Source organism: Meleagris gallopavo, chromosome 7 (assembly GCF_905368555.1).
Source record: "Meleagris gallopavo chromosome 7, MGAL_WU_HG_1.1, whole genome shotgun sequence".
Lineage (NCBI taxonomy): Eukaryota > Metazoa > Chordata > Aves > Galliformes > Phasianidae > Meleagris > Meleagris gallopavo.
The window spans coordinates 5,720,173-5,747,399 of NC_139410.1; the positions used below are offsets into that span (position 1 = coordinate 5,720,173).

At 38.7% G+C, this 27,227-nt stretch overlaps 1 protein-coding gene across 3 annotated transcripts in view; it reads left to right on the forward strand.

Moving 5' to 3' along the window:
* Positions 1-27,227, forward strand: part of SPAG16 (sperm associated antigen 16) — a 350,605-nt gene that overhangs the window by 197,302 nt on the left and 126,076 nt on the right. For all 3 annotated transcript variants that reach the window (XM_031554276.2, XM_085227603.1, XM_085227604.1), the window contains 2 exons: positions 1,397-1,582; positions 23,009-23,135. In XM_031554276.2, the coding sequence (XP_031410136.2) occupies positions 1,397-1,582; positions 23,009-23,135 (313 nt within the window). The remainder of the gene's footprint in view (positions 1-1,396; positions 1,583-23,008; positions 23,136-27,227) is intronic.

Below are 27,227 nucleotides of genomic sequence, written 5' to 3' on the forward strand. Positions count from 1 at the left end.
AATGAAATGTCATGTTCTGAATGGAGAAATTACCTGTGTCCCTCAGAGATCCGTGCTGGGACTGAAGTTATGAGGATGATCTTGGACGCTGGAAGAGAAAAAGGTGGAAAAGTTTGCTGATCAGCATAATGATGGCAGTAAAAATGAAGGATCAGTGTGAAGAAATGCAGAAGAAGAATTCAGTTTGGAAAAGTTGACTATGAAGTAACAAATGAAATTCCATGCAGATGAATGTGAAGTAGCGCATATGAGGAAACTAAATAGTAATTTCTCTAAACTAGTGATTGGTATTCAGGAAATTTTTTCTTTTCTGCAGATTTCTGTGCAGTGGTACTAAAAATACTAATTGAATGAACAGAACAAGGAACGAAACTGAAAGCACTGCTGTGCTGCTGGGTACCTCCACCGGGTACCTGTTTCTTCAGTGCTTTTTTCATCTCAAAAGATGTGGAGAAGAGTGGCAAATATGGTCAAAGATATGGGATGACTTCAGTGTGAGGGATGAGTCCGCAGGCTGAGTCTCCAGCTTGGCTGGTAAAATAATGTGGTAGGGAACCTGTAGTATCATTATTGGCTTGGAAGAGGGTTTGTGTGTAATCAGTGTTTACTTTGCATCGTAATAGGTTCCAATAGAATTAGAAGCATCAGATGAAGGTATTTAGGACAGGAAAATAATTAGAAATTCCAAATTGCGTTTTGGAACACATTAACACAAGAGATTGTGGGTTCTGGAGGCGTGCATATGTTCAAAAATAGGTAGTCATGAGAAAAGCAGCCTATGGACAGTTGTTAAGCACAGTATACAGTGTCAGTCTCAAAGAAATCCTGAGACAGAGACTTTGGGAGGGTATTAAACTACTCTACGCGTTCTTTCTTACCATTTTCCCAGTAAGAACCCTCTCCTATTTGTGATCGAATGCAAGTTGCTGAACCAGGTGAGCTTTGAGTCTGACACGCTGTGTCCATGCTTAGATGCATTGGAACTATACTCATATCTGAAGTCAATAGATAGTGAGTGCATGAGATTATCAAAAATGTTACAATTAAATGATAATTTATATATAGAAAACAATATGGATTTGGGAAATAAAAAAAAAAAAATATTCTTCCCTGAAGCTATTTTATTCTCCTTTGAAAGTGATTTCCTGGGTTTCAGTTCTGTTATCAATAAGCTCGTAAATAGGCTGCACAAGATAGGAATGTCATTTCTGGAACCTGTATTTGCTTTCTCATGGGAAATAATTACTTCATGTCTTTTCTTCTTTCTTTATATTTAATATCTGACTACTTAGTCTATGATGTATCAGAAAAGATGGATGTTTTTTAAAAAATATCATGTTTTAATGTAAAATCTACTGTTGTTTACTTAACTAGTCTTTCTTTTTCCTTCTAACAGTGGCACTCAGTTGATCACTTCGAGTGGGGATACAACAGTACGGATATGGGACCTCTCAAAAGGGGAATGCGTTCTGACTTTCAAAGGACATGCCCAAGCTGTATGGGACTGCTCGTGGCATTCGTGTGGTGATTTTGTGGCTTCTGCCTCTAAGGACAGCACAAGTAAAATATGGGATGTCAACAGGTATGGAATTACTGGAGATTCTTTATTATCTGTTTGATAGCTGTAATTAATAATCAGTGTTTTATGCTTCAGCCCAGTCAGAGAGAGAGACATTTAACGCTAACTTGTGGACTTCCCTTTAGGAACACGAGTAGATTAAAGGGAGTGTTGCAAGAAAAACAACATTGATGACATTTATTAGAGAAGGCTGTTCAAATTAGCTGAGAAGGACTTAAATTAAGATAGTGCCACAAAGAGTGTTTTCTTTTATTTGGCATCTGCTATTCTGCAGTCGTTTTTATTGTTGGTATTCATTTTTGTTTGTTTGCTTTTAAGGTCATAGTTTTATGAAACTTCAGTATATAAAGTAAATAAATAACAGAACAAAAATACAAATGAGTTTTCCATTTCATATTTTTAACTTAAAATTCAAGTGTGCTGTAGATTCATAAGTTGGACAAGTAGAAATTTATTTTATTCATTATTTAAATTTTGGCAAGGTGACTCCTGGTTAATAAATAACTATACCTCTTCATTTTCTTTATTGCTCTGGCAAATGCATTTTATGAAGGTACTTAGAGAAATACAAGTACATTTTTGCTTACCAATTAATCATTAGTTCCTCATCTATCTTCAGTTGTATTTGAGGTGATATATTTTGAATAATGTACACCTTAAAGGAATGGAATGGGATATTGTTTGGGGCTGATACTTCTACACTCATGGATAACTTAGAAATAGCATTATTGAAACCACTCTACTATGTTAAGTCTGATTTTCAGCAACTGAATGTTGCCTGTCCACAGAATTCTTCAGTCGTGTTTGTGTTTGTACCGCTATACTGGCCAAGTGGCCACAAATGAGTTGAGATTATTGAGAATTTTCTCATTTAGTCAAGTTTTTTGAGAACGAATTAGAACTCTGCTATTATTAGATTTTCAGTCTTCTCTTCAAGTCATGAATTGTGAAAGCTTTAAGTAAGAAAACCCTTTTCTTCTTTACGACATTACCAATGTATGCATCCTTTCACTATTTGCTTATTTTTAGAAGCAGGTGAGTTATTTTGACTGAGCTGGGAGCAGAAACTAAAACAAGCTCAGAACAAACACCCAAGTTTTATAAAGCCATAGCTAAAAAGATTGGCAAAGTTCAAGGAAGTGGGATTTACAGCAGAAATCACCAATCAGTTCTGGCAACAGATGGTGCTTCCACCCTCACTATCAGTTATAGAAATTAATGGTCAGCGTTCTTCTCAGGTGTGAAAATGCCTGGAATCTGTTGCGTTGGTCATTGCCTCTTTTCTTAACCTGCTGTAGCATTTTGGTACTTAGATTATCCTTTATGACATGTGCATAACTTTTAAGAAATAATACTAAGAATAGTATTAATTTTATGTCGAAATGGTTTTGAATTTGCATAAGGGAGGTTTTATTTAGATGTCCTGAAGTATCTTCTCTGCCGAGGAAGCTTTTGTAGTCAGAGGTATCAAAGCAAATCTTCATTGCCAACCCATGCCTCCCACTCGCACTCATTAACAACTCTCATTTCTACCTTCAGTGTATTTGAAGAGCATTTCACATTTGAAAATAAGAGAGTAAGGAGTGCAGCCATGATGTGGAAGGTTTATATATCAGCTTATAATTATTGAGACCTTAAGTTGTGCCAAACTGTCTGTGGCTAAAGGGAGCAGGGTCCATCGTGATGTGGTGATTTCAAGCTTGAGACAGCCTGACTGAAGACGTAATTCTGCAGAACAGTCAGCTGCCAATGAAGCTTATGCCTAAGTTGACTGAATTCAAGTGAAAAATAAGCTCAAACAGAATATATGGCAATTCATGTATTTATTTACTGAGTGGGATGGGGGTGGTGAGAAGAGAGTTACTTGCTTGTTAAGCAGCCTGGTCTTTTTCAGTTTGGATTGTTGATTTATTGATACTTGTATACAGAAATGCTATACAAAGGAACTTGCAATTTATTTTTGCTTGCAGTACTAATTGCCTGCAAATTGGATGAGGTTTGGCAAAACTAATCCTAGGTGTTGTCCAGAGTGCCCCCTGTAAATTTATGTGCTTGGAGTCCTGCGATAAAAGGAAGGCAGCTGTGCCTTCTATGTACCATGTCAGTCTATAACCTCCTTCAGATGCTTTTTATGGTCTGAGTGTGTGCAACAAAGCAGGAAGGTGGAGCAGGCTTGCCACAGAGGTTTGCAATGCTTGGGGAAAGAAATCCTCCCAGAATGTCTTATCTCCTCATCTTCTTTAGAATTCTGCTCCAGATGTCTGCCAGCTCTCACAAAGCTGTCTCTGAGCAGTGGCCAGAGCACAAGATAACATACTTGCAATAGGATGATGATCAGTGATCACTGTTACTCTGCTTAATCTTGTGATTAATTCTTTCTATGAATAAGGAATCCACATTTTATAAACAAGTGCTTTCTTTCATCCTTAATGTGTATCTGGATGTATGCCTGCCTTCAATTTAAGTATTCCTGGAAAGCATCATATTGGGGAGCAGGGGAAGTGAGATGAATATCAAAGTTGTCAACTATCACCTCTCTAAAAAGGAAATGTAAATACATCCTTAAGATACAATTGTATACAATTCCGTAAACATTGGTAGTTGTCTTTTTGTTTCCAGGTTTCATGAAACTGCTCTTGTATGTCAGGAACATATTTATTTATTTATTAGAAATCTATAAAGATAACTTTTAAGATTCCTACAACAGCTTTCTGTGGTTCAAAACTTGGTATCCTTAAAGTGGAGAGTTTTTTTGTCTTCTTAGGACCAAAACCAAGTGCAATTTGCACAGTCATCAAATCCATTATTGGAATCCAAAGAGTACAGGGCCTAATACCTTTTAAGCAGGAAAAGGGGAAAAGGCTGTCAGCCATTTTATTATATTATTGTTTGCCAGTGATTAGAAAATTGAGTGCACTTAAATGCTTAGTTTTTACTTTACTAGGAGGTGAAACTATTGCTGAATTAATTCTTTAATAGATATTTTTCTTGAGCCTTTTTTGTTCTGGGAAGGTTGGAAAACTGTCATATATTGAGTCACGAATAACATTCCTGCCAGGAGGATAACATGAGGTAGCTTTGCAGTTAAGTGTTCTCCTCCTTGACAGCTTACATGCCCTTTATTTAAAGGTCTGTTCTGATTTTACAAAAACAGAACAGAAAACATTAACAAACACAAACCCAAGCACCTCTCACCTGCCCTGAAGAGACATGCACATGCAAAGATGTAAACATATCCAAGGTATGGCAGAGCTTGAGGGTGTTGGAGGGACTCTGCGTTCTCCTAGGGGAGTTGGCTGCTTTCAGAGGAAATGCCAATAACAATGCCATAATGCCTATAGAAGAGACGAGTACCATATCTAGCATGGTTTGAAAATAAAAAGCAAAGCAGCAAAACCCAGGTATGTGTCCTATCTTCAAGATTATCCCATCTCCTTCATGATTTATAGGAAGCAACTTGAACAGAAGTGAGGGAGAGAAAGAAGGGAATAGGCTTGTAACTTACAAATTGATTTTATTCATCAGTGTAGCTTAGACTGAAAATACATAGCCAGCCATGTTAATAGCTCAGCAAACAGTTCTAGGATTGTTTTCTCAGACCATAAATTCAGAACTGTCAAAGTCATTTTGGTAGGATTAATTTCAATTATCCAACTGTAAATATAGTCAGAGATTCACAGCCTGATCTCTGACGTGCAAATCAAACTGAACTTCGTATATCTTATGTAAACACAGGTGGTTATTTAGTTTTGTAAACATATGCTATTAAATGCAAAAAATGTTATTTATGTTTTTAAACTTGAGAAATTATTTGCACCAAGGCCAGAACATTCAGAATTAATATGAAAGCTTTTTTTTCCTCCACTATATCCATTGTATAGTGATTGGTACAGTTCTGCATTTTTCTCTGCTTCCTTCCACTAGTGCAAAACACAGTGGAATTAGGCCATGGAGTAATGTAATTCTGTGCTGCCCTGCAGCAGACCTCCAGGTGAATAAAGCTCTCGGAACGAGACCCATTGCTGCTTTCTGTTGGCTGTTTTTATGTTTACCACTTATTTTTCACTTCCTCTTAACAGAATAAATTGTGGCTAAGTCCCTGTTATTTCTCCCATGTTCAAAATTTTATTTAAATGTATAAAAAATACATTAACGTTGATGTTCAGTCATGAGTAGTCTTGTACATTTATTCAGGTGAAAAACCTAAATATGTATACACACACACACACATATATATATATAGCATGATCACTTTTAATTATCCTGTACAACTGCTGATAGATTACCTTGTTCTTAAGGTATTCTTAAGTTCTTTTTACTTTTTTCCAAATATCCACCAAAATGATTGTTGACAACTTGTGCTTTTCTGTCCCAAAATCAGGAATTTTTCTGTCTTTATGAAGCATGAGATACCTGAGACAAATCAATTTCTGCTATATTTACATCATTCATTCATTCCTAAGCCTATGTGCAGAGTCTCACTTCTGGTGTCCCATCTCCACTTGTTCGTTGCTGATTTTAGTTTTACTTTTTCCTAATAAGAAGCATTTTAACTTGGGGAAATTCAGAAGGTAGTGTGCGTTTAAAAGAAATTAAACAGGGGTGGATTGTTTAATTAGAAGCCCCTAATCAACTACAGCTTCACTTAGAATGATACCATGAAATGATGGTACTGTACTCTCATTATTAACACAGTCTGACAGAGTGGAGTGCAAGGCACATTTAAATGGATTTTAAAGTGCTATGATAGTGTCTTTCTGTTCACTTTGCTTTGGTCTCAGTAAAGAAGTTAACGTTCCTTGGCTTACCAAGTTGGCCAAACTGGTTGCTTTCTGCCATCAAAGCAATGTGGAGTCACCGATGTTAGCCATCTTTCTTGGGCATCTTCTACATTCACATCTTTCTGTTTTCTTCCTTTTCTCTTATTCAAGGGACAGCTTTTAAATGAAATATTTATCAATAGATTTGTAGCTATTTTTCACAACACCCAACACATCTGCATTAGGACTCTATAAAGATTATAAAGCCACTAAGAGTTGAAAATGGATTCCCACTTGGTCATTTCGAACAGGAACAAGGACATAACCAGTTGTCATGAAGATTTTCTTTCCTGCGTGACTGTTACCTGCCTCAGATTTCAGTGGGAGAGGCACCAAGAGCTGCTGGCCCGATACCATGTTTAATTGATTCCAGTAAATGTGAAGCTAATCTATTTTCAGAAAGGACAGATGTCCTCCAGGAAATTGGAAGGCAGGCAGAGAAAAACTCAGAGGATCTCTGGAAGGGCCATCTTTGGGTAGTTTGTAATGTGTGTACTGACAGCCTATCAGGAAGTGCTTGCCATCTTGATAAAGGAGAATTCCCTTTGGAATCCTCTGAGGAGCACTACAGAGACAACCTGCTGTTAATCCCTCAAATACAAAAGAGGCCCATGCCTAAATCTCCAAATTTACAATTGTGTAAGAGTTCCATGACACATTTTTCATGACCAAAGGAAATCTAAAACCTGGTTTTTATGATTCCCAGAGAGCCCATTTTAAAATATCAATTTAAAGATGGTGAATTATCAGATAAAAAAATATATATATTTATATATATATATATATATATTTCCAAAGCATAGTTGTTGAGTTAAGGAGAAAATATGGTTTAATCTTCATAATACTGTAAAAGATTAATCTTGAAGTACAGAACCAAATTAAGAAGTGTAGCCTGAACTCTGTATCATAAACTTACTTGAACTTGTACAGTTAGTGCAGAACATCAGGCTTTGGTAATGAGAAATGTTTACTATAGCTGTGTATTTGCAGGTCTAGGTAATGAAACAAGTCATGCCTACTTCTTCCAGAATGGCTCAGCTGGGTTAGTGATGCAGTTATTTACATTTGGTAAGGAAAAGGGTGCATTGCTTTACTGAAAGCTGGATAGTGAGTTATTGCTGAAGCGAGCATTATATACTATGCTGTGGCACAGAGGTTGGGACTAGATCATCTTAAAACTCCCTTCCAACCCAAACCTTTCTGTGATTAAAAAGTGACATCCCATCCCGTAGTAACAAAACAAAGAAACAGTTGTTTGATTTGAAGAAGATACTAATAAAGCAATGTTAAATGCTGTGGCAGTTGTGTGGTTTCTGCTGCTACAAGTCTAGATAAATCAGTGGCATCTGTTGACATGGGTTTTTACTGTGTCTGTGATAATTTAGGTTGTATATGAGAAGCATACTTGAATTTCATAGTAACTAGAATGATAAGATTTTGTTGGGATTTTTTAATATCAAAAAACTTTTGTCTGTCTTTGTAATTCAAAAAACTTTTAATATCAAAAAACTTTTTTCTGTCTTTGTAATTCTTCATGTGTATTTTACCTCGACCATTTTCTTGTACTATCTCAGCATCCAGTATGGCTTGGCAAACTCATTCAGGAGTCAATTTTTGTTTTTTATATTCCAGTTCCCTCTATCAGCCTAGAGATGCACAGGTTTCAGTGATGTGTAGCTGGCTGATGGATTCTTCTTGGAAAGCAGTATGCTTTGTTGGAACTACTAAAACACTGTGATCTCCTGCAAGTTGGATACTTTTCCTACTTGGTTTACCTCTGTTGTCAAAATGCCTACTAGATTCACTGACAGCTGTGGTTCAAGAGCAGGATGCAATACGTAAGCTTCCTTCCATCAGAGCCTAACCAAACAGGCTGGCAGGTCCAGAAACTGTAGTCTGCTCGATCCTACTGTAGGAGGCTCAGTTATTTTCTCTCTTAGACAATGTGCAAGTTGAATTCGTTGTCTTATTCCCAAGCATGCAGGTGGTATAATTATGGCTCCTGTTAAATAATGTTCTGTTGTTGACAGGGTGTTTCCTCTGTCCTACATTCAAATGTGCAGAAACAGCACCTAGATATCCAGCACATTTTAAGGATTAATATCGTTTTTCACTACATATCCTTGCTCGTTATCTTATTTTTTTCCCCTCTACTTTGTGTTATGTTCCCTCATTTCTGGCAGTCTTTTCTTCATCTGACCTGTTTTCCTACAAATACTGTCTTAGAGTATCTCAACCAAAACAAAAAAACTGTACCAACAGAGAGCGATTCATACCACAGTGAAAGCTGTCAGCTGTTATTACAGAATTTATTGAAGACAACAGTTCATTAAAGTGAAGTATTTCAATCATCACAACCATATCCTGTCAGTACCAGTTAGTGCAAATATTACATGTAGAGCTTGTGATGCGTGGTGGAGAGCTGTTTCCTAAAGTCACAGTGTGCTGCAATATTGCCAGTTTTCTTGCTTACATCTCCAGTGAAGTAACAAGAGCAGGAGTATGTCTTAGTATGAGAACAATACTTGGATAGGCAGCTCCACCTGAATGCTAGCCTCCTGTCAGCTCTGTATGCCTTCTAGTTTGAAACTGGCTGAACTGGGCAATAGATGTCACAATGAAGGTCTGCTCTAATGGATGTCTTTATGCAAATATATTTCTTGCTTGAATTTTTGTCTTCTAGTTTCATGCAGTCCACAGAAGGAGGTGTGTGTGAAATTTTGTTCCTATTTTTTTTTTTTTAAGAATTCAGGCTTTGTACAAACTCTTGTGTTGTCAGATTTCTCCCCCTAAAAGCTGTAGCTCTAATTGTCCTACCATGTATGCCCTGTTAAAGCAAACTCTTTCATTAGCTGTTCATCTTTCATTAGCTTTGGCCGAAATATGAACACAGCCCTTATCTCACACCCTAGACAATGACTCCTTATGTACAAAAAAAGTTCTCCTGAGTCTTTTATTGAAGTTGAAAGACACTGAGTTGTCTTTTTATCTTCTTATGGTGTGAATTATATATGGTTTTCAACCCAGTAATGGATTGTTTTATCAGTCATGCTTTTCAAAAGTCTCAGGGCGACTTCTGACCTGAACCTTAAATCTCTATGCTAGGTAGAACAATACATAATAAAATGTACTTTGGTACCATATGCAGATTTTTCTTCGAGACACATCTCAGGATCATGATATCCACAAGACAGAAAAGATTAAGCATATGAACTATTTACATAGCCAGTCTCAAGTGAGGAAACAAAAACATAGCCATAGAGCAGTATCATGCAAAAATCTCATTTTAGGCCAGTCAATATTTTTCACATCTAGGAAGCGTTTCGTCATCTGAAATGCAATATTTATGCATATGTTTACTGAACTCAGAGACTGCAAAGGCATGTATATCTATTAGAAACCTACTTAAATATACATTTGAATTATCCACATGATGCAAAAATCACTGAGTTCCTTTGTATTTTAGGATATCTTTCAAAAAACCTATTTCTGTCACCAAAACAGAAATTCTAGGTTATAGTTTTAATAGTGAGAGCGTAGTGAAACGGACAGAAATGGTGGATTATTTAATACACAGGTAGTGTGTGTGTTACTCTTGCATAGAGGGCATGCCAGTAAAGCTGCACAGTGCAAACATAGCTGGAGTTCTACTGGGATCTCCTCTGAAGCAGTACTTCTAATCTTGAAAAAAGTAGTATGCATGATGTTCTGCTGTTTAAAAGACAGTTTCTATAGCTTTCCAACTCAAAGTTTATTTCACAGTAATATAGGTCTGAGCTAGCTGTGTTTGGAAGGTTAAGATGAAGGTGATGGCTTGAGGATGCGATATGCAACAACAGTAGGTGGGAAGTTAGCAGCCAGCACTGTGACTTGGTGAAAACCAAATTCCATGTGTGAACCTTTCCTGTAAATCTTACCAGGTTATCGCTCATGCCTTGGCAGTACTTGGAATACATATTTAGAGTCTACAACAGTAGCATCAGCTAAGCTTTGATATCTACGACTAAAGATCTTAGTAGTCTCTTGCTGGAGATGCATTTCCAGAAGGAGGAGAATGTGTCACAGCTTGCAGAAATACAGTGCTAGTATTAAAATCACTTAGCAAATGGCCTAGATGGCCTTCTGGTACCAGAACTCAAGATCCCAGTCACTGAGCTTCTCTCCAGTGTGCTTTTTAGCTGAACTAATGTGAGGTGCTACTTGGTGTTCCTATATGTGTGAGGTGATGTCAACATAATAAAATAGGAGGCAGTACTTTCAGAGCTGCACTCATTTATTCAGACCTGCTGGAGGAGGAAAGTGAACCAGTTCAATTCTTCTGCGTGCGAGTTTCAAGCTAATCTTTCTTTCCAGCTATTTGCCAGAAGGAAGCAGCCCTTTCCAGCTGTATTTGGAAGAGGGAAGCTATAGTACAAAAATGTGCTCTGAAGAAGAAGGTGGCAAATCAGATGGAGGAGGGGTAGCCTTGGGAATGCAGCCCTTCACGCTCTGTGTTTGAGTAGCTTCCCCACTGAAAACTCAGGGCTGCTCCCAAGGCTTGCTACAGTGATGATGAGAATGAGCTGAAGGAAAATGCCAGCACCTGTAGCTTCAATGAGGAGGCCAGGAGTTTTATTCCTCGCTCTGGCAGCTGCCTGTTAGAGAACCCAGAGTGATATTGTTTTTGTTGTGGCTCTGTGTTGAAGAGCACAGCAAATCCATTATTCATAATATCTTCCCAAGTTCACAACGGCACCGAATAGCACTGCGAATCTCCTTAAAGCTGCCACCCACTCAAATCCATTTTATTTGGACAAATAAAGAAACTCTGCACTGCGAAAACCAATTTGAAAATGCACTGAAATTCATTTTCTTCACTTAAATATTTAAGTGCTTATATTTATTGTATTTCAGCCGTGTTGTACTGTTTTCAAAAAGGGTTTTCTCATTTAATAGATCTGAAGTAGCTTCAGTCATATTTAAAATTGTAGAAGAAAATAAACTAACAACCGACAAGGGCAGCGCTGTTTTTTGTGCTGTGAATCTGTGCTCTGTAGGTTAAACCCATGCATTAATATTGTGAGTAACTGCATATTAATTTACAATACCACAGTCCTGGCCCAGGCTTTTAGTTCTCTGCAGTGTTACAACTTTTTAAAATAAATATACAGCAGCATTTTGTATGTAAAAGGTGAAGGACTTAAGTTCACAGTTTGCAGTGTAACAGCAAATAAAAAGGGGCCTTTAATGTTCACCAGTTGGTGCATTTTTGATTTTGATACTGCAGATTTTTCTCTGGCTTTTTTATAAAGACCGTTTCTTTTGTATGTCATACAATAGTACGACAGCTTCAGGTAGAAGCATTCATGGTGTGCAGATAGCTTTGTGCCCAACGCAGTGGTGTGTGAAGCTCAGTGAGCACAGCTGGCCCAAGTCCCCTTAGCTGTGTACTGAAAACCGTGCTGTTCCTGCACTGCTGGCTTGCTTCTTCCTTATCTGGGTTGGGATTGGGGCGTAGAGATGTCTAATCTCATATAAAAATAAGGAGCTGTGGAAATTAGGAACTGCTGGTATTGCTTTATCTGTCCTATGTGGAGCATTATCACTCTAAGACTGGACCAGTGAAAGGGTTCTAAGGTAAATTAATGGAGTTTTTGTGCTCTTTGCTTGCTTCAGAGGGGTGATATTTAAATTAAACCACTTTTCATAAATGCTGCTGCATCCTTGTGATTGTTGATTTATTCTCAGTAGATTTATTCTGCTGCTCTCCTGTATAGGTCTTGTTTCATTCATTCCCTTTTGTCGGTACTTAATTTTTTTTTTTGGAAGGGAGGCAAATAATTTGTTTTAGAAACAATAAGATCCCGTAGCATCCGTCATGCAGCTTCCAATTGACTCTTAGCAAACAGATGCCCTGAGAGAGTTGCTTGCTGTCCTCTAGGAAGACAAGCCTTTCCCTTGTCAGCTTCTGCCTGGTTGTGACAAAGTCACATAGTCGAGTTCTCACCTAAGCAGATGTTGGTGAGGTGGGCTCCCTTCATTTTGCATGTACTAAGAATTGGATCTTTAAAAGTGCCTGCAGGATTGATGGAAAAATCTGTTGGAGTGGATACGTAGTGCCTGCTGAAAATCCCATTAAGCACCTAATTGATTATTTAGGCACCCAAAAGCTAAAAAAAATCTGAGACTTAGCTTTGTCAGAGAATTTTCAGAGTCTTATCCAAAATACATAAAGTTGCAGAGAAATACGGTATGATAGATTTCTACAGGATGAACTCAGAGTAAGCGTAAACAAGTTATTTTAAACTTCAGTGCTATAGGACTAGCATTTTTTAAAATGTCTCTTTATATACTGTAGCAGACTTCAATCCAGCAAAAAGTAATTATTTGTTATTACTTTTGTCAGTGATTTTTTTCAGAAGAAATAGATTAGATCAAACCCACCACAGGATATCAGGATGCAACAGAAAATACACATTTTAATTTGGCATAATAAAATTATCTGGTCTTCTGTTGTAAAGATAATTCAAAACAGAAAATGACCTGAATGAGATGCCTCAGAAGTCTTTTTTCAGCAGGTTAGGACTGGGAGCAATGATCAGTATTTCTCCCTTCACTTTGTGTAGTAAAGGTACAATGAGTTTATTTCTTCAGAGCACTTATTTCAGGGACTTGGAAACATAGATGTGACAAAGTCTCCAAAACACTTGAAATGCACCAGAACAGAGAGCTGAGTATTGAGTGTAGATGACTCATCTTCTCCCTGGTATTTTCCTTGAGCCGTGGAGGCCCAAAACCGTACAGCAACCTGTCTGCATAGAACAGATCCAACGTAAGCATAAATGCACACACAAAAAGTAAAATTGCTTGGCAGTGATCTATCAAAGTATATTCAAAGTTATTATCTTTGAATACTCAAATGAACCGGTAGAGACACTTGGGGTTAGCCAGAAAAGGCAGAAGCTTTACCCGTAAAGTTTTTCTCGAAGGGGAAAGCAAAAGGAACAAAAAATGGCAGCATCCATACTGATGCAGAAGCAGGGCATGGGCTGAATGCTGATGTCAGCTGGAATGGTAATTGTGGATAACCCACTGCTGCCGGGGAGCGAGCCTCTGCTTGTTCTCCTGCAGAATTGCTGAGCAGAAAACATGCTCACAGTAGTTCTGCAGTGTTTAATGTCGGCTTAAATGGTTTAGATCTATTTTATTATTACTGAGATTGTGCTTATCTGATTATCTGGTAGCCAAATGCCTTGAGGGAATAGGAGATAATTGTTTAATAAAATAAGGCTATGGTTTTCAATAAGTGATTTCTGGTGCTCCCATCTTTAACTGTCCAACAAAAAAATCCCTTAAGGAAGCGTGATTTGCAGAAAGTGCTGAGCACTTAAAGGTGGAGTCAGAATATTACATAAGCAATTGCAGCGTACCTTTCTTAACCTGAGTTTGTTTGCTGTCTACAATTCTGTAATACTTTTATACCTTCCGAATAGTACTGGGCATCTCAGAGGTAGAGAAGATTGTGTTCTAGTTTCTGTTCTAAGGACTGAGGTGGCATTTTGTTCAATAAGTATGAAATATAAGAGCTGACCTTGGAGGGGACCACTTCAGACCACATCATCAGTCTACAGAAACTTCATTTCAGCTGGCTGCATTTATTTTCTGCATGTAGGCAGACTGCGCAAGAAAGTTAGAAAGATACAACCATGATCAGAAAGCTTAATACGCGTGTGTTGAATTTCCTTAGGCAGAGGGAAGAACTGAACCTGGATTTTGAAATTGGCTTGAGAAATCTAAGGTGTGCTCCTGCATCAGGATAGGAGTAGTTAGCAGCGTGGTTTTAGTAGAGTCCATGTCCCATAATTATCTGATACTGATGCTACGGAAGTGCTTCCTAAGCTGAATTCCTCAGAGTAGTATGAACAAATTTATTTCTCATTTCTGACGTTGTTCAGGGGTGAGAGAGGTCAAACATTTCTGATGTTCCCAAGCAAGAGCAAGGCTCTATGAAGGAACAAGATGGTCCTTGAAAACAGCTTAAGATCTATATTTCAGCTATAAATGTTTATATCTTATTCCTGTCCCAGACTTTGTCTTAAAGACATTTTTGTTGACCTGGTTCTCACCTTGGGTAAACGTGCCTCTTTAGAGACACAAGATAACTGAAAGGTAAAGCATATGAAAGTGCTGAAAAATTTGGATCAAATGTAACGTGCTTCTGTTCAAGGGAAAATAGCTGACATAACTCATCAGAGTTGATTTGGAGCCCAGTTGCAATGTAAAGTGAGGTTGTGCAGCAGCTGTTGCCATCATCTGAAAGATGTTTGGTGCTGCCAGCAATCAAGTTTTGACTAGTGGGATAGAAAGGAAATCCTGACAAGGTACGGACTTCAACTGGCCTGCGTAATGAAAAGCAATGAAGAATGTGTTACAATCTGATACAAAAACATAAATGCTGTATAAAACTTTTCACCTGGCCTTTCTTCTTGAACTAACTGGAGTTGGTTTTCTGCTGCATGTGGAAGTACGAGTGGTTGAGTTCTGACCATTCCTTGTGGAGCTCTCAGTTGAGATAGCTATGGAAATACTGGTTTCTGTTGGGTAAATTTGTCAGAGTGATGTATCTTCTGGTTCTAGTTCAGTTAAATGCTTAAGAAAATGCTTGCATTTAAAGATGTAGTTATTTCCAGATTGTGTCTGTAAAGGATTCCTCTGCATCACCATTGCTTCGGAAATCAGACTGATCTTGTGAGTGCTATTCTTCTGGTAATTACACTTATTTTGGGTACACAACGTGATTATGTATGTTTAATTATATTGATTTAAAATGGTACCATAAACGGGAAAAGAACAGAAGCACTGTAAAGCATTCTCAAGTAGAAATCTTATGCCTTACAGTTTTATCTTTCCTGTAAAAAAAATAATAAAAATTCACTCAAACTCTTTTTCTGTGTGCAGAAAATAACACAACATCTCTTACTTCCAACCCAGGGCACTCAATGATTTCTACGCAACACTTGTTCAAAGAAATGTAAGACGTTAAGAAATTAAATCTTCATTATGGTAGTGAGCAGACTTTATTCGTATTCCAAGCCACTGACAAGGACAACATGATGGGCACGGACTATTAGTTTTTCACACTTTCTGTAGAAAACCAAAGTCGAGTGGTGTTATTTCTGTAATTCATACGTTTCAATCATGTGAAACATGCACAGCTACTGTCATTGATAGTTACTATTCTTAGTGTTTGTCAAACCACATCTTGGCTTGGGGTAATGTTTGAATCACACACAGAACATAATGCAATTGTATTTCTTTTCTGTAGCTGTCTGCTGCCTAGTTCCAACCAAATGCAGTACTGTGGAAGTCTCTTGTTCTGTAGTACCTGAACAAAGGCAGCATGCTCCATACTCAATGGTAGAAAAATCAGGGTTCTTATTCTATCTCAGGGTAGCATCAGGTGCTAAAATCTGTGTTGAGTGCTACAGCAACCAGTGTGTCCTTAAAACTTCATCCTTTTTTTTCTCAGTGAGTATTTTTTCAGTGCTGTGTCTTAGTAGGCTGAGCAGTATCTCACCAGTAGTGGGTTTCCACACACTGAATAAATACCTGGCGTCAACTAAAACACATATAGCCAAGATCTTCTATAAATCTTCCAGGAAACACATACGAATTATATCTGGTTTCTTTTCCAGTTACACATGTTCTGTTACATAAGTTACAGGGAACTGAGATAAATAAACATTTTAATCCCAAAGGTAAGGCACAGTTTTGCAACCTCTTTTTCCTGCATTGTACAACAGTATTTCAAGGACTGTGATTATTTGGCTGTTACCCAATTTCACTGCAGAACAAAAATAAAACTGGAGAGTTGCTTTCTGCTGCTTAATTAGAAATTTATTAGGGAAGTTTTGACCAAATGTCCCTCACTATTAGACCTTGCTGAATCTGAAGTTCAAGTAATTAGATTTTATTTATTATAATGCATTGTCCTCTTTTTTTGTTCTGTATGTTCTTTCCTATTTTTTCTGTTTTCATTTACGTTTGGCTTTCCTGTTCTGGGCATTATTTGCCAGAGAGGCTCTTCCAACTATCAGAAATAGGACGAAGTAATTTTTAGAACATCAAAATATGTAAGGAGGCAAGGTCTCTGGAGATGAAATAAATCTCCAACACAACAAAAGAGCTCTCCTGTTCTATTTGGATGTTGCTGCTGGCTGAGCAGCTTGTTAACAGCACTTGGACCATACCTGGCAGCAGGGCTGTGCCCCTCTTGTTCAAGTGGCATCATGAAGCCACAGAAGCCCATTGTAGGTGCTGAGAAGGAAAGAGGTCTACAGACAAGCTTGAGTGAACTATGTTGGACTTGGTTTTCCTGCTCTAGGTAGATTTGAACACTTACAAGGTTGAACCCCCAAAATATCTCTGCTAGTGGGCACTCATAAGGCAAAATACAAGTCTAAGTAGCAGCCACACTCAGCTGTTGCCCTTCAGTTTCCTCTTAGAGCTTTGCTGGAAGTGAGGGCTTGCAGCATAATTAAGTCAATCTCATCTGGACTGTGGGCATATCTGGTCATGCACTTGGAGAGGTGCCCTACATCTGTAGGTGTAGTGTAGAGCCAGGAGAAGAGGACTGCCTCCACATCCTGCATGCAGCAGTGTGGTGTCTGTTCACCTGGTGAATCACTGCAGGCTTATCACTGCTTCCAGCAGCAGCAGTAGTGCTGGTGGATGAATGAGTCCTCACAAACTGACCTTGAAAGAAAGCTGCTGTGTCACCATCCCTGGAGGTGCTCAAAAAACGTTTTAGGTCTTCTACTGAGGGAGGTGGACTGGATGTTTTTCGAGAGCTTTTCCAACCATGGTGATTCTGTGATTCAGTTCATCTCCTGGGGAAAGCACAGGGAGGTGAACAGGGCCAAATTTCAGTGGAGAAATCTGTACTCTGAAATATAAGCTTCTGCAGCCCCTCAAAGCTTGCCAAGCAGGACAGAGATCTCAGTGGTTACTCATGTCTTTTTAATTAAAATAAGCAGGTTTTGATCAGTTTCAGAACTTTCATGTTTCAAGATCAGGTAGGTAACAGTTAAACCGTCACTTGTAAGTTCTCCTGTTTCCTCACAAGATCTAAGAAAAGGATTTAATGGTATTTCTGTGCAGAAATAACTGTGGCTCTGAGCAGCCTGATCTGGTGTTTGGCGACATGCTTATGGCAGGGGGGTTGAATCTTTAGATATCTTTAGATAATCTTTATGGTCCTTTTCAATCCAGGCCATTCTATGATTGTTTTAATGCAGACTTGTAAACGTGTAGAGTCAGATGAGTACTTTTTGTTTATATATCTAGAAAATGTTAGTAAAACATACATATTGTGTTTGAGGTTCATTCTTCTATGGCTAAGCCTTCCTAGTTGCTAAATCTTTCCTTTCCTTTTGGCAGGAGAATAAGGAAAAGGAAGGAAAAGGGACAGAATTGCACCCTTAAACTTATCAGTTCAGTCCGTACCGCTGCAGGGCTTGGTCTTCTTTTGCACGCCCAATTTACTGTGCACTAGACCACAAGTGTGAGCTGTCAGGGTCCTGCAGTGATGAACCTGGAAATGGTCCCACTCCTAACACCGGCAGCAAGCAGGACTGCAGGCTGTACTCATGGGCTTCAGATGGCCCTACCGATCCTGCACAGCACACCCTGACCTTGGTGGTGGCCATCCTGCTTCTGCTCACTACCTATTTATAAACCCTTACAGTGAATGTTGTCTGAGAACAGTAATGAAAAATGATTTCAGATAATTTAGTAAGTCAGAGATGGCTCTGCAAAATGGTCCTTGCCAGAGAAGCACTGCCTCACAGCTTCTTCCAAGACAGGGCGTTCCTTGTTGTTTTGCACGGTGCTTAGGTTGTGAAGATTAACATCTTCCATGAGTGCTAACTGATAAGGATTACAGTAGAAAGATTGAATTTATATACTTTTTATATTTTTCTAAATATTTTAAGTATTAGAAGGACTGTGTATCTTCTCCCACAAACAGTAGTAGCATGTGCTTCAGCATTTGGTTTTCCAGGTGTCAGATGTTAGTTTGAAAGAGGGCACAAATGAATATTCTGGATTTGAGGAGAGCTTCATTTTACTGAAGATGAATAATAATTGAACGAAGTGTCTCGTATTGACAGTATCACACCAACATATATCTTTTTAGAGACAAATGTGCTTTGCAGAGAAACTGTCCTCACATGTCAACGTCTTAGAAAATGTGTTGCGTTTAGTGAAATAATGGGTCAAGAAAAAAATCATTGTCATAAATGATGGTAGGTACTTTTTACTGAAATACTGGTAGTTTTACATTCTTGACATGAATAATTGGATGTGTCATGTGTGAAGCTACCTAGAAATAAAATAGAGGTCATAAAATGTAAAGACATGATAGGATGCATTTATAACAGCATAAAACAAACTGGCATTTTAATGTCTTAAGCCAGCCCGTTTGCTATACTTGCCCATTGATCTTGGCTGGAAAAGTTCTATGACTAATTTAAGCACATTTTAGAGATAAAGCCATATAATGGGAAATTGATAGGATTTGTTTTTGTTAAAGGTATTCTCCTTTTAACTGCTACAATCCTATAACACGATCAGAGCTGATCTTGTGTGACCTTACACAGCCTCCCCAGAAATGTTCTGTCCGCGTTCTTGCAAGTGACTTTCCAGTGTAATTTACTTTGACATTTTGCTTGATAGGGATTGCAGGTCACATAGTAGGATATTACTCAACAGGCATGAAAAAGGGTTTAGTTTAGTGCTTGTTCAATGGATTTGAGAGGGTAGCTGCTGGAGAAGATGGCACAGTTGGAGAGGGTTTGTGTGCTTAGTGCCTTCCTTCAGAAGGCATGTAAAAAGATGGTTGCTAGAGGGCCTGACTCCAAAGTACATGCTGTAATCTCATTAATTTCAATTGGTTTATGGATGCTCTTAATTACCATGCTTGAAATGAGATTTAATATGGTTCTGCAGTAGAACAACTATGACTAACTAACTAATCATTGAAACAGCATCATCCTACCATGTTTCTTTCCAGTGAGAGCTCAGTGTAGAAACCACTTCATTAAAAAATAAAATAACATTGTGACAGATAGTGTCCTGTTTACATAGGATTGCTAGTAACCATGAGTGTTTCTTTAAAAAAAAAATAAAATTCAATTGGTAAAAGAGTTGGCAATATGTTGCTCTCGTTTGTTTGAATCTTTAGAAATGAGTATGGAGCACCACAGGCTCTTCATTGCTTTGTGCCCATATAGTCTGTAGCAATAAATACGTCCAGGCAGTCGTAAAATGTTCCTATCACGTAGTACCTGCTTGTTCTTAACTCTGTGCGGATGCAAAAGTGCAGTGTAAGAGATATCTAACTGCTATCTGTATTTTCTTTTCAGTTACTCTGCAGATGGAACAGCTAACTAGTGTATAGTTTGGCTGCTTTTGTGTTTTAGTGTAGGTAATGCTCAGTTAAGCCTTATGGAAGTGGCAACATCACATATCTTGTTTTCAATGCAGTTTTACCAAAAGACCTTTTGAATTTGAATGGGCCGTTCTTGGATGTGATTCTCCAAGGAGAAGTCTCTTAGAAATCGAGCAAGAAAATTTCTACCATTGCTGTTAAGCTAGTGATCTAGATAAGGGTTACACTAATTTCAGTGTTGACATTAATGGTGTACGTGTGCTTCTTATGACTGTAACAACCTGCACATGTTGGTTTGGACCTCTTAGGAAACAGTGAAACCCAATGAGGGCGGAACAGAGCTGCTGATTTGTTGAAGGGCATCATTACTGATTGTAAGGCAAGGAAAATAGACCCAGTAGAGAAAAAGAAAATGCTGAGGATAATTACTCACAAGTCAAGAAAATGTTGGTGTTTTACACTGCAAAAATACTAAAAATGCAGGATCTGTGAACACGTTCACAATGCAACCTGCAAAATACTGAACGACGGGGCAGTATTTGTACTGTGACATAATTCAGGGTCATTCAGGATCTTTGTCTCTGGATTTATGCACCAAGAGAATTACAAACTCCTATGAACCAATTGTTCATAGACAAGTGTCCCTCTTTTCCAAACTAATGTTTTCAGAGAGAACAAAGCTTATATCTGTAAGGCTGTGTATTCATAAATAGGAAAAAAAGCAATAGTTAATGCATGTTGCTACAGATTTATTCTAATATAGATAAACTTAAGCCATTGGATAGAAATATGAGCTCTTGTGAAAACAGGATGATGGTCTAGCCTTCATATCAAGTTTTTTAGGGAAAAAGAATACCTAAATAAAATATTCTCCTCTTCTCCAAAAGATAGCTTGTATACAAGACAGTCTTGCTGAAATTATATCTCAGCTGGAAGGAAAGATGAGTTTATTTTATATAGCAGTTGGAGATTTTTAGAAATATCAGTCAGCCAGTTCCCAGAGTGGTAAATTAAATCTTGAGAGCCAGAGCTCGCTCATCAGTACGCAACAGTATGGAAGTGGTAAGGAGAGAGACTGACAACTGCATCAGGTCTGATTGTGCATGTTCTTGATGGAAAAGTACAAATCATTTCCTTCCCTTCTGCTCCTGTCATGGTCCATCACTTTAGTCCATTTTCACCTTCTGAATGGGCCCTCCTGCTTTGGCACCTAATTAATCTCTTGCAAGTCTGTTCTTGCAGCCTGTCTGCCTGGGGTGGCCCATATCTTAAGGCACTGACTCAGGGACAGCATTGCCTTGATTTCCATTCCTTCCCACCTTTTCCCAGCTTTCTTTCATCCCCAAGTACCCCAAGCAGGTGAAGGTGTGATTCTCCCTCTGCCTTTGGAGAGGGCACACACACTTGTGCTACAGGCAGGTAGTGGAGCACTGTCGCACTGTGCTCTGTAAAGCTGTTCAAAACGGGTAGGTGCCCACAAAAGCACATGGCATGATTGTGGTTCTAAATGTTCAGCAACTCAAAACTCCCTTCAGTGTAACAGGCAAACAGAAAATCACTGACCCCTTTTGAAAAATACCATTCCTCTACACAAATAAAACTATATGAGCAGAGATGAAAAGGACACAGTGTGTGGTGTAAAACATTGCTACGAGGCTGTGAAACAAAAAGTTATTCTATTGAAATGATTTTATTGTCATTTATCAAGCAATCATGAATATCAGATACAGTGTGCACCGAGTGCTAACAGCTGTGATAATTTATCAATAGTTTAAAATGAGGCCTGGTGATAAAATAACACACGTAGTCTATATAATAGATAACACTGAAGAGTATAATCTATTATCTATAACAGAAAAACATAGATTCTGTAAAATGATACATGTAAAATCTTATATTCCTTTCAAATATATTTCTTGGATAATATTTCTGCTCAGATGTAACTTATCTCCCTTCTGCTATCTCTTCTGTGGGGACAAGGTTGGTGTTTGGCTCAGCACAGCATTTCAGTCTGGGAAATGGAAAGACAGTACAATAGGCTGAGAACTCAGATCAGTGGTTTGGGAGAGTGTCCATCAAAACCCTTGAGCTCTGCTGGCCTGTGTCTGATCTTCAGAGCTGTTGATACAAAACCTGCAAGAGCTGCGAGAGTCTTCTGGCAACATGCAGGCAGGAGGGAAAAAAAATCACATCTTTAATTCCCTCTGCTGACAGCTTCCTTAATAAATATTGTAAGAAATTCTCAGTTAAGAGCCACCCAGTAATCTAATTTGCAAGCCTCAATGATATATTCAGCAGCCAGCTCGGGAGGTGCATTTCTACTGTCAGAATCACATGAGCAGGGAATAAAATTCTGAGCTGTCACTGAGAGCTGTAGTAATTTATGGTGGGTTGTTGGCTTTTATTTTTTCCAACTGTATTTTAAGCCAGCTCAACAAAGATGATAGAGCTGCTACTGATTTGATCTTGATTATGTTTTTCCATAGCATACTCTCCTCCTTGTACATTCTCACAGGTTTTAATGTCACAAACACTGCTAAGTGATGGTGAGCTAATGAAGTCACAGATGAATCCCATATCATGGGTGACTTGTATACAGCCACAGTGGTTAGAGAACGCCAGTTCATTTCAGTCCCCCTCACATCCTGTGTAGAATCTAAGCCTTTGTCTTTCCTTCTGGTGTGAATAATCCCAGATCTGTTTGTTGCTTTCTGCATTGTCGCAGTGCATCACTCTTGGGATCTTCCTTCTCCTCTCCTGGACTCCATTTTAGACATTATTCTGTTCTGCTGTCCTTACAAAGTCCAGAACAGAAGCCGAAAACCTTGTATAACATCATCGCTCTGTAGCCATCTCCAGCCTGTTTTGTGCAGTGCTCTTGTTGTTGTCTCTCTAGTAACTGCAACAGGAAGAGTTTCCAGTGTAGTTTTCCATCTGCATCAGATTCATACCCTGAACTGAGAAGAACTAGTAGCATTTTCTCAGAAATTAACCCATTAAAAGATAAGAAAACCAAACAAATGGAGAAGAAAGCTGAACAGAAACCTGTGGGTTATTACTTCATCGCTGATCAGCAGGGAGAGGGCTGCATAGAAACTAGGAAAAATACGTAAAGTCTGTTATTAACTCATCTCTTGTTATCCTGAATGCCAAGTGATATATTTCTGTTGTTTTTTACAGTGAGAGATGCAGATATACCATGCGTGGCCATAAAGAATCAGTCAGTAGCATTGAATTTCTTCCATTCTCCAACACTGTTCTCACAAGCTCTGCTGACAAGACTTTATCTCTCTGGGATGCCAGAACGGTAAGCAATCTTCTTCCTGGTCTTTCTGGAATTCAAGCAAATTAATGATGTGGATAGGAGAAGAAAAATGAAAGCCAATTTAAAATCAAAAGAGGAGGTAAGGGTGATATGGCAATGGAATATTCATTAACGTAACTTATTATTCTTGGACCAAAAATATCACCTTTTAGCATTTCAACAAATGGACAAATGGACGTGCATCTGAATAACTGAATAAACAGGTAGACTTCGTGTGAGTGATGGTTTGGATTAGGATGCAGCACAGTTCAGTCTTCCAGTCAGTAGGTACAACAGCGTCAGTTCAGTTTTGTCTGGCTTCTTTTTTAAGTCTGGCGTGTGCTTTAAGGAAATGGGGAGAGATATTATAGGAGAAATATAAGATGCAATAACTTGGAAGTCTGAAATATTTTTCTTCATTTAGAAGGAATTCCCCTCAGAACTCACTGCTGATTTCTCATGCAATATGTATGGTTTTTCTCCTGAACATATTGCTGTAGGCAGTGTCAGAAACTGCATCTGTTCCTTTATTCTTCTATACCTCCATTCTTTGGTATATGTATAGATGGATTTAGTACCTTGCAGGGAGTAATTGTCCCTGGTGCTTTGCAGACCGAATATGTAAATCCTGTTCAGGTCGAATACAAGTACAGGGTAAGAGGCATTTTCTTCTCTTTCATCAGAAAGTTCAATACTTATTGCTGCTGTTGTGGTATTTCTTACTGAGCAACTCTTGAAATTCTCCACTTACCACTTCTGTTGGTCATGTGGTCACTTGGCATTTTGTGAACATTGCTAAACATGGAATTGCCCACAACAGAGAAGGCTGTGTTGATGGAAGAGATTTGAGAGGAAAGAAGCAAGAAGCTAATGCTATGTATTAATAGATATTGCCATCAGAGTTCTACAAACACAGCATGAGAAAAACTGACATGAAGATGACAGTAGAATATTTGAGATGCTCATTATGCAATTTCTATTTATGGATCATAGAAACAGACCGAATAGAAGGTCGTTTAATAACAGTCCTGGGCATAAAGCACAACTAGTTGGAATGAAGCCAGTCAAGACTCATTATTATTAAATACCTTGGCTTGTAAGAATATTTGATATCTGAACATGAATAATTCAATCAGAGAAAACATTGAAATACAGACAGAAGTGAAAAACTCATTGGAAAACAAGGTTTCTGCTTTGTTTTGTCTTTAGTAAATCCTGCATGGAACTTCACTGTGCAAATGTCTCAGTAATCTACTGTCTATAGCAAATCAACATTACGAAAGAAAAATTCTTTTAACTATTAACTTAAGAAAAATTATTTTAACTATTAACTTAAGAAAAAAGCCCTTCACCAGTGCTGCTTTTCAACAATGAGTAGTTTGGGGAAGGTAGGAGAGGCCTTTTGCAAAACGAAAACTCTGTGTATGGCGTTCTGCTCCGTGTTTATTCAGTTCAATTATTTCCCCATTTGGTGGGAAATGTTTCCAGTTTCAGAGATGTGCCCACACTGAAGCATCACTCTGGGTGGTGAAATCTCTGTGAAGAAGATGCTATCTCCCTAAATACTGAATGATAGTTAATGTTCCCTCCAGAAAGATGATGAATGATTTTCTCCCATTAATCAGAATATTTTCTCACCTCTGTAAGATCAATTAGCATTAAGGAGTACATTTAAGATAATTTTAATGAAACATGAAAATCGTACTCCGGTTTGTTTTCTCATAAATTAGATTCATATTATTAATCACATCTTGCTCTTCAATCATTAACTTCAGTCAGCTCTTTATTATTAAAGATAATGGATGCAGAGAACTGTAAGTCAGGGCTGTGTAAGTTGAATGGACAATGAGCTCTGGATTTGGGGTAGAATGGAACATAAATCTTTGTAATTACTAAGCTGGGGCTATAATGCAGCCTTCAGACTTCGGAAATATGTGACTGCTTTTTTATTTTTTTTCCTAGATAACATAGGGTCAGATCTAATGGTTAAAATAAATTTACAGCACAATGACTGTAATTTTAAAACTAAGTTATATATTGCCTATAGGGAAATGAGAACACAGAACTCACAGTATTTAGATGATTATAGCTCTTTCCAAGCATTCTGGGCAGAGAAATGGAGTCAGTGTTGGATTTAGATAGGAATCGTCCTCAAACTGCACCAGACTCCCACTGGATTGTATGCATGAGGCTGAGGCTGCAATTCATGGTAGGGATTTGTTGCCAGTAGAGCTGATGGCACTTGTGCCAAGATACGCTGTGGATTTTATTTCTCTTTATGCCAGTTTCGTAGAAAGACGATCACGTTCTGGCTTCTAACCAAAATATTTTCTTGCTGACACATCACAGTGAACATCTCTGCTCATGAATTGCAAAGTGCATCCACTGATAAATGTGAGAGGTGCAAATGAACATGAGACCCCAAGAGTACGAGTTCACCTGCTTGCGTTAATTCTTCTGGTGATAAGCAGCCTGCCACTCATCTGCATTGCCCGCATTCTGATGAGGGATTTTTTGGGGCTGGTCGGATTTGGCAGGATAACATTTGAGCCAAGCTGAGTCTTTGCTCTTTTTCAGTCAGATAAAATACCTAGTGTTTATACACTTAAATAATTGAAGAGAATAAAAAAAAAAAGACTTCAATTTTTCATTCTACATTTTTGAAACTTATTGATTTAGTAACTATCTCACCTGCTTTCTGCTTTTTGAAATGTCAGGTTCTACAGCTGGATATCTCATTTATGAAGTTGGGCACCAATTGTGGTATAGAAGTCAACATTCAGCAGCAGTACCCTAAGGAGTGTGTCCTACCAGGATTTAGGAGGATTTCTGTGTGTTCTTAACTGGACAGTGCTCTCTCTTTCTATTTCATAGAATCATAGAATGGCCTGGGTTGAAAAGGACCACAGTGATCATCTGGTTTCAGCCCCCCTGCTATGTGCAGGGTTGTCAACCACCAGACCTGGCTGCCCAGAGCCACATCCAGCCTGGCCTTGAATGCCTCCAGTGATCAGGCATCCACCACCTTCTTTGTTGGTGTGAGATTGAGTATCAGTTTTGGTTTCTACAGATATTCAATTGGTTGTAGTGAAATAATTTAATTGTCCAGGAAGTAATTCTGTCTTTATAATTTCCTTTCCAACGAAGCCTAGCAATTTAAGGTAAGCTCTATTTTTCTCCCTTCCTTCTGCAGAAGGCTGGTGGTAATAATACAAATGAAATAATCCCATCTCCACCCCACTATCAGGCTGAGCTCCCTGACACCCAAACAGGAGGGTACTGGGCATCTCAGCTTTTTGCCATCTGCTTCAGAACTGATTTAAATAGGGGTAAGGCAGCTCTGCAGTGACCAGGTGTAAGTTCCAGCTCTGTACATCAAGTTTTATCATGGGCTGTAATTTGTGGACTGAACAGCATGATCACAAGTTAAAAGCTCCGAGGTAGTGTGTTCTTTGATGAATAATGCAGGCACTGATCTCTGAAGAAAAAGGGGAAGACAGGATGAGGTTGTCCCAAATGCTGTCTGAAATAATTCCCAGTAATGATCATTAGCTCTCATTGAGCTAGAAGCTAGCTGCAGCCAGAATGCTCTCATTCTTGCATAAAGACCCTGTCCCAAGGCAAGGGAGGGGAGCAAGAACCCAGGCAGAGCTTCATCCTGAGCTGGAGTCTCTTCATGGACACGAATTAATTGGTTCTCTCTCAGCCACTAGAAGAGGTTTATGAGCGTGGTAAGGCTTTGTATGGTGGGATGTGCCAAATGTTAGGGTCAACACGGTGGGTGCTCAGCTCAGCTGCCTGGCACCCACTTTGCAGGGTCCTCTGTACCCACTGCCCTTCTGCAATGAGGATTTAGCTGCTTATGTGTTTTGTATGGATGCAGAATAATTGCAGGGATGCTGAGCTAAGCTCCAGTCTCGCAGTCTTCTCCTTCAGGGTGCAGCCCATGTAATGCCTGAGGCACAGGGCAGCCCTGCTGCATTGTGCCTGAACGCTGCTCAGCTCTGACTTGCTTAGCATTCAGTGGAATTCTTCCAAATCGATATTTTCCTTGGATAACCTTCATTTGTTCTTCTCATGAAATATGAACTATCT